Source organism: Nematolebias whitei, chromosome 16, assembly GCF_014905685.2.
Source record: "Nematolebias whitei isolate Nwh7 chromosome 16, NemWhi1, whole genome shotgun sequence".
In the NCBI taxonomy this organism is placed as follows: domain Eukaryota; kingdom Metazoa; phylum Chordata; class Actinopteri; order Cyprinodontiformes; family Rivulidae; genus Nematolebias; species Nematolebias whitei.
In genome coordinates this window covers 20,592,372-20,600,585 of record NC_056513.1, presented here as the reverse complement: position 1 = coordinate 20,600,585, position 8,214 = coordinate 20,592,372, and the positions used below count along the sequence as shown (strand labels likewise).

At 38.8% G+C, this 8,214-nt stretch overlaps 1 protein-coding gene across 1 annotated transcript; it reads right to left on the bottom strand.

The window, feature by feature from the left end:
* Positions 1-2,354: 2,354 nt before the first annotated feature.
* On the bottom strand, positions 2,355-7,631 carry LOC119422932 (protein phosphatase 1 regulatory subunit 29). Its single transcript, XM_037690344.1, has 5 exons — positions 7,428-7,631; positions 6,300-6,449; positions 4,399-5,390; positions 3,428-4,046; positions 2,355-3,340 (listed from the first exon to the last, which is right to left on the bottom strand). Exons 1-5 carry the CDS (start codon positions 7,629-7,631, stop codon positions 2,495-2,497), a joined length of 2,811 nt encoding a protein of 936 aa, XP_037546272.1. The 3' UTR covers positions 2,355-2,494.
* Positions 7,632-8,214: the final 583 nt, after the last annotated feature.

Sequence of the window (8,214 nt, the reverse complement as noted above, 5' to 3'; positions counted from 1 at the left end):
AATAAATAAATAAATAAATAAAACACAATTTTTTTTGTGTGGTTACAAGGGTTATTGGACAGCAACAGACTTAGGCAATATGTGTGTTTTGCCTAAAAATTGTATAAATACAATAAATATAAAATAAGGCCTTCATACACATCACCCAAAATTACAATAAACTCAGTCCTTTCTTCCTGACTGTTATTTGTTTTGTCTTTTACTCAAAGACTATAATAATATAAAATATAACTATTACTTTGTGCTATGATTTTCTCTATGAAACTCACTTTTTAAGTGTGAGTCTAAAAGAGGGTTAAATGAATAGGTTATTTTTATATTCCAGTTTACCCCATTCTGACCAAATAGACTAAAATATAAAATAAATGTTTGCAAGTATAACTAATGGCAATGGTAAAATGTAAAAAAAAAAATGCTTTTGGTTTTTCAAAATAGGTATCCAAATAATATTTTTGCCTGCCTAATATAAACAAAGACGGACTAAAATAAAAGTGGCATGGAAAATTGATAAGCATCTGATAAGTGAGGCATAGAAAAAAAAAAAAAAAGAAGAAACAATTGTTATTAATTCCAATCTGGATCCCAGTTTGTAGCAGCTGATCATATCAGCACACACTTCTGACCTAAAAAATGACTTCATCTTCTGCATGTTTGTCAGTAATTTGTTAATTAAGTTGGACTGAGGTAGCATATCAGAAAAAAAAAATGCATACAAATAATGTCAAACATGTTTTAAATTGAATTGTTTTAACTAAAGCTTGATGTGGATTAAAAAAACAAACAACTAACTGTCAGATGCAAATTATATTTGATTTTCTTGGATAGAAGGATTTTTTTTAGATGAAGTGGCTGTGGGTTGACTCATTTTTGGTGTAACAATTTATTCAATCGGTGTTTTGTGTTAATCAGAAAACAATGGGTATGTGTCAAATCTGTACTTCATTGGCTCAAAATACTTCAGCCTTGCTCTTTTTTGTTCAAACCAATAACAACTGTAACACAAATAAATAAAATATCAATGAAATCTGGTGGTTTGTTCATTAAAATGATCAACTCTCCTGGAGGAATAAAAACCTACATGGCAGACATTGCCTAAATCTTAGCTCCCAAGGGCACTTTGGTCCATAGCAAGCATCCAGCTTTCCCCCAAAGCAGAGCAGGGCCATATAAGAGTGAATGCTGAGTCATAAAGTTTGAAGTAGAAAATACCCCCAGAGATGTTGTCTCACTGTGCAGTGCAAAGAACATTGCCTTGATCCGATACATATACAGCCAAAAATCCACTGAACCTTGTCTTGTCTCCTTAACACTGGCATGTTTACAGGAAACCTCTAACCTGCTTCAAGTCTGGCTCTGCTCCTAAATGTGATTACTGGGTTCTTTAGTATAGTGGTTTACAACTGTCCTTCTAGCCTGATAACCCGCCTTAAAGTAATTTCTGCATGACTCACATTATTGAAATGTAAATTTCTGAATTTCTAACTTCTCTTATCAGAATAAATATGCTACACCTGTAAATAGAAAATAAGCTACGGGTCAAAAATGCCTGGAAGTTTTGAAAGGATTTACTTCAAAGCATCTAGATTTGCAGTATGAGCAAATGCTTTCTTCATTCACACATATTTAGGCGTAAACACAACTCCCCCAACTGCATTATTATCTACTGTATCTATTAGCTATCCTCTTTGCTCTTATGGCATAGCTTGGAAACAATGAATAACTCAGCCCCAACACCACTCTCCCACCCACATGTGAACACACACACTAGCATGCACAGTCTGTATTTCCACATACTACTAAACATATGTAGTTGGGTGTTTCACATCAATAAGCATGCTCAACAAATGGTGTCCCTGACCTTCTCTTACACTGGCTAATTGCCAGGGAGAACAATTAGCCTGATAAGTATCACTTAATGCCTTCCCCGATGAGGGGCATTGTAATACAAATGCAAATAAATTTTCATCCTGCTTCCTCATTATCATCCTAAATGGAACATGTGGAGCAGGTAGAAATGGTAAATTGGAATTGTTTTCTGAATGGTGTTATGATGGAAAAAGAAAAAGGGGGCAGGTCTTAAGTTATTAATGGTGCTGTTTCTACTTACTGTAGATAGTTGAGCTACAGTGTGTCAGTAATGAAGTAGAAAACACTTGTCACCATCTTAAGTTGCTAAATAGAAGAAACTCAAAAAGTATGTGAATCTCAGGACCAAAGTGCCCAATGTGGGGCTAGTCTTATAAAAAGCTTGAAAAATGTTATTGTCCAAAGCAACCATGTGAAATGTCAATGACTTATCACTGAATCAATTTTTACTTACTCAGAAAAAATACCATTTTGATTCTTGAGCCATTGCCTGAATGATCCATGTCACTAGACACCCCTTAGGAAACATCATTACCTGTTTTGGAGAATATGTATATTTCCTCTTTACTTGCCTGCTGTTGGTGTTTATCTCACAATTTTCTAAAAGGCATTAAGTTGATTTTACAGCTTACAACTTTTGCTGGGCAGAAATACCTTTCCAGTAGTCCAAAATATCATGAAGATCCTCGTCCTTGGCAAACTGCACCTTTTTACGCAATGCATGACCTGCTGCTATAAAAGATGCTTCCTCACGAGGATTTTTCTTGTACGGTCGGAATCGCTCCCATATGCGTAATGTGCTCTCAGATGAGTACTCTGGACTGGAGGAATAACCAGAGTTGTAGCTGTGATGACGAGGAGAGAGCTGGGAATAGGTGACTGTGGCATCCCTCTTGGTACCACCAAGTGGTTTGAGGAATGAGGCTTTTTGGGCTGGTGAGGGCAAGTCATTATCACCCTCATAGTAGAGTGCAGGAAAGGAGTGCCTGTGCTCTGAGCTGTGGTAGTCTGGTTGAACCTCTAGGTGATGCTGCTGCTGTCCAAGGCCAACAACCCCAAAACCACCACCATTTCCATTATTACACCCCATTCCACCCCCATTTAAACTAACTTTACCACCATTTAGGTTTCCTTTGCCATTTCCACTGCAACCCCCTACTCCACCAGTGCCTCCATTTCCACCCCCACCACCACAACCTATAGGACTGCTCTTTTCTGTTGGGTACTTGGGTGGATCATTGCGTTGCTCAGGGACATCCACACTGTACACTCTTGGATTCTTAACAGGTCCTGCAGCAGGAGTACCACAACGGTTTTTCACCTCAGCACTTGGCTGCCTCTGAAGGGGCCGCACTGCATTAGCTGGTGGTGGGTCACGGTAAGGAGGGGTGAGAAACCCACCTCCACTGATGCCAGGCCGCTCAGACAGGGGCATGACCAAGGGCACTGGGGCCATTGATGGAGGATGAGGCAGCTGATGCAGCTGTGGATGAAGCTGAGGATGAGACTGAGGCTGTGGCAGAGGATGAGGTTGAGGGTGTGGCTGAGACTTTGGATGTACCTTTGGAGAAGAAGCCATTGTTTGATCTCCAGGGTGGCCAGGAGAGAGGGGCAGAAAGTTGCGAGGGATGGATGTGATGCAAGGAGGTTGGGAGGAGGACACAGAGTTGCCATTGTCAACTGTGGACACAGCACTAGATGAAACATCCATCTTAAGAGCATCAATGCAATTGTTGATGATTTGGTTTACTTTGTCTACCTCCTTGGCAATTGTGGAAATCTCTGATGCTGAGCCATGACCATCATCTGAATCCTCCCCAGTCCCATTTTCAGCTCCACCTCGCATATCAACAACTACTTCCCCTCCTACTCCTAGTCCTGCAGTAGCTACTACTACATCTCTACCCTCCACTGGCACTCCTGTTGTCCTAACCTCCATGTAATTGCTTTTGCTGCCCATTGCTTCAGAAAAGGCGCTGGCCATTTTTTCTACCTGGGGCAAAGTAGAGAGACGGGAAGAACTGGTGTTGGCTGATCCATGGAGCATTCCTGTGCTAGAAGAGGCAGAAGGTGGAAGCTTTCCTCCAGCTCCTCCTGAATGGTGATGATGAGTCTGCTCTTGGAGACGCTGCATGGCACTAGGGTCATTGGCCACAGCTGCAGCAACTTCTGGACCATATCTAAAAAGTCAAAACTCAAAATTAAAAAAGAAAAATGCCCCCTTGTAATCTTCTTTTCTGATGTCATACTGAGCGCTCTTTAAAGTGTAATTTGTTGACAAGGAACTCTTTGTATTATTTTTAAATAGGCTAAACCTCAAACAACTTATACAGCCATGCATAAACTTATTAAGTAAAATGGTGACGTGTTTCTACATGAATTTAGAATACATGGAACTTTCAAGACTTAACAAAACAAAAACAATACAGCAATACATGTTCAAAACTCACATTTACATCATTTTGAAGAAATAATTGAATGAAGAATGTAACCTACAGCAACTGCATTCCCAAACATTTAAGAGTTGCTCACCTCATTTCCAGAATTGTTTTCTTCACACAGATAGTTTTTTCTTTCTCCTCCTGTATGCGTCGCCGTCTGAGGCAGTAGTAGACAAATCCAAGCACAATGACCATGCCAAAAAGACATCCCAGGATAGTCATAATGTAGTGGGTAGTTGTAGATGGATTGGCACGGTGATCCTCAGGCCCAGTAGCTCGTGTAGTAAAGAACAAACAGGTATGATTGTAGCGCTGAGATTTAATTACAGAAACCACACAAAAAGTGTAATTTGTGTGTGGTTTCAGTTTCTCCAATCTAATTATGTCCTTTTTGTTTTTAATTGGCTGGATGTCTGTAGGAACTGTCTGGTTATACTGGGAGAGGATGTACATCTTACTGTATGGATTTGGAATCTGCACAATTAGAACAGCAGTGTAAAGGGAGACAGTTTCAAGCTTCATAGAAATCTGACTGGCATAGTTTGGATCAGCTGTAGATGTAATTGTTGGCTGGGGGTACAAGCCAAAATCTGAGTCTAAACCCATCCCTGAGCCATCTAAATCTGGCATCTGTGGGGTCATCCCTGGAATAATCACTCCATCACGACAGACAGTCAAAAGAATGTGACGAGCGTTTCTTCCATGTCCAGGCACTGGGCTTAGAAGTGGGTATCCCATCATTTCTGGAGGGGTTTCACATTGGAGGCGGTCATAGGTATGGGTGACATTATTAAATTCATCTAGCCAGGTCAAAAAACTGTAGAGCTCACAGCCACAGTGGAAAGGGTTTGCTGCAAGTTCACAAACCATCAGCCTGTTGAGGACAGTGAAGGTAGATGGGTCAAGACGGGCCAACTTATTGGAAGATAAATCCAGGCTGCTAAGACTGGGGCACTCCCAGAAGGCATTGGTAGCAATGACCTCAATGAGGTTGTGCTGCAAAAACAGGCACTGCATTCGGCCCAGACCTCGTAACATGCCCTCAGTCAAGTTGATCAGTTTGTTGTAGCCTAGTTGAAGAATCTGACCAAAAAAAAAAAAAAAAAAAAGCAATGGTTATTGAATTTTCTTATTAAAAACAAAACTAAGAAAACTGTCAATGGGTGATTCTAGTTGGAATTTGCTATATACATATTTTTATTTTTCATATTTTGCACTGTATTATGCAGCCCAAATTTAATTACTAAAAAGGGAATAAAAACTACAAATTAGATGTAAAATATGATGGAAAGACTATAAATAAACAAATGAATGCTTAGTTACACTAGAAACACTGTGGGGCAATGGTTATGTTGTTTCCCAAGCCTCCATTGTTTAGCAATTTATCACTATGAAAATTTAGATAAAACCTACAAACAAAAGTTGTTTGATTGATTACTATTACTTAGCATTTTGTGCTAAATAAGTTAAAAAATTCTAAAACAAACAAAGTAAACAAAAAAAAAAGAACAATTGCATCTATGCTGTTAAAACTTTATTTTTCAGTTTTCTCAGTGGATTCATTTCCTAAGACTTTAATACAACTATAGTGTGTGTAGCTATATTAACTTATTATTTTGTTCCATTTAATCAGCGATGATATAGCTAACCAAAAAAATTATCTTTGCTAAACCATATTCCGCTAACTAAATAAATGAGCTTCCTTAACAAAAAATAAACAAAAAAATATAGCTTAGCTAATTAATAAATAGGTTAAAAAAATAGCAGAAGCTAGTACTAAACTGCTAACTGCTCAGAAGCCTGTTAGTCTGTGTCACGTCTTTGTCTCCTTGCAGTTGAAGCTGCATCGACCAATCATGTTTTATCACATGTACATGTAGTTAGCCAATAGTTTGCTTTCAGATAGCTGCTAAATACATAGTGCAGCAAAAACCTTTTTAGAAAAGAGGCATGTAAGGTCAGAAAATCAAAATTCTGCTGTTGATTACTAACCTGTAGGTTTGCCTGTCCAGCAAAGGCCCCATCCTCAATGTAGCTGATCTCATTCTTGGTTAGATTGAGATCAGTTAGGTTTGTAAAGCGGTACATGGAGGTGAAGAGCACCGCCTTGAGTTTGTTCTCGTTCAGCCGTAGGTCATGAACCTAAGGGAAACAATAAATGAACGACTTTCACTTTATACAATAAACATTAGAAATAAGCACGAACCAAATGATTCAGGTTAATTCTCTTCCAAAAGCTCTACACATGTATTGCTCTTGTAGGTTGAATATAATTTTGGTGCCTACTGAGTTGTTTTTAATAGTTATTCAGCTGATACAAACTGGGCTTCAGCCTGTTTGGATGCAGTTGCACCTTCCTACATGTTCTATAATCCTACAATTTGTCCAGAAAAAATAAAAATAAAATAACGTGTAGAAAACTTTCAGACAATGTAACATTTCAAACTTTTGTGCTTCAAATCCAATTTCAATGTTTGCATTTAAACCCAATTACAAATTTTGTTGCCTTCTGACGTGAAAAACAAAAGAAAACAACACAAAACTGAAAACAAAAATGTATATATGGCAATTTTGCCACATTAAGTCACATTATGCAAACACAGATAGAAACAATGTGATTGTAGATGTAAATAAACTGGCAAGTAGAATGCCTATGCTAAGCGGATCATGTGCTGAAGGGCTCATTATTGTCTACCATCAAATAATAATGTTAAAAAGACAATATTTTTTTATAACTATGTGAATATAAATACGTTTATTTTGGTGGAACACATTTAGTTCAGGAAAAAATAAGGACTAAACCTTAACAAAGCAGTACATGTTTATTCTGTCAGCCAGCAGTCCCATTTTACAGACCCAGGCAGGCAGAGGAGCAACAATGCAGAAAGGAGAACACAGAAGACAGAAACGGCAAACATAGTCTGAACAATGTTGTATGCTCACTATGTATGCAAAAATGTGCATTAAATCTTTGCAACAGTTAAAGTAACTAACAATCACATCTGCTTTTGAGATGGCACTATCATAGCTTAAAATGCATGAAGGCATGCACATTAATAGAGGTGGCTGTGAACGTATAAACAACGATGATGAAAGCCTGATAGATAGGCTCACACTGACCGTGCTGTTGATATGCTGGGGAATTGTTTCATATGGAGGCTGGTTCTGACTGCAGATAGCTAACCAAACGTAACCTTTATCCCCTTCTATCAGCCAGCAGTCGCCTTTCACAGTTCCAGGCAGCTGGAGGAGCAACAATGCAGGAAAGAGGACAGAAAGAAGCAGAGAAGAAGACAGAAAGGGCGAACATAGTCGGCTAGCCATGGTTTGATTTAAAAGCGTTTGATGTTGCCTCGGTGGACTGGCTGTATAAATGTAGTGAGGAGCAGGTCACATTCAAAACTAGAAGGGCTGCAGGTTAGGGAGCAAGCAGGTCAATTCCAGGTGGAAAAGAAGTTGAACGGAAAAGGTTTTCTTGATAATTAAAGCGCAGTGGCTGCTCCTGTCCCCATTTTAGGTGTTTCACGTCAAAGGGTTTTGAAGGCGATTGGCCCTGCAGGAAGTCATGGCCTCTGACGGTAGTGTGTTTTTATTAACTGATTGAGATGGTGTCACACAGAGCAAGGTTGTTGTCCTATGAAAAAAAAAACAGAAAGAGAGAGAGAAAGGAAGAAATTATTCTTTTAACAGCATCATTAGTGTAGTATCTCACAGAGCAATGACTGTTTGCAACTAATTTGCAAGTGGTGTTCATGAAGGAGTCTACAAAGTGTATTGTTGCTTGAATATTGAGCATGTTCAAAAACATATGCAACATTTTTTTTCTCCCAAAATAGTTGCAGAGTTGTTGCAGGCATCTTAAACCCTTCTTAATTGCATCCTTATTTATTTTTAAAGCACAAGAGAT

Excerpts from the sequence above, each read along its gene's own strand:
- LOC119422932 (XM_037690344.1), bottom strand. The coding sequence starts at position 7,631 with ATGGCTAGCCGACTATGTTCGCCCTTTCTGTCTTCTTCTCTGCTTCTT. Across the intron at positions 5,391-6,299 it reads CTGGACAGGCAAACCTACAG|ATTCTTCAACTAGGCTACAA; the intron begins GTTAGTAATCAA and ends TTTTTTGGTCAG. Across the intron at positions 3,341-3,427 it reads CAATGGCTTCTTCTCCAAAG|CTGCCTCATCCTCCATCAAT; the intron begins GTACATCCAAAG and ends CAGCTGCATCAG.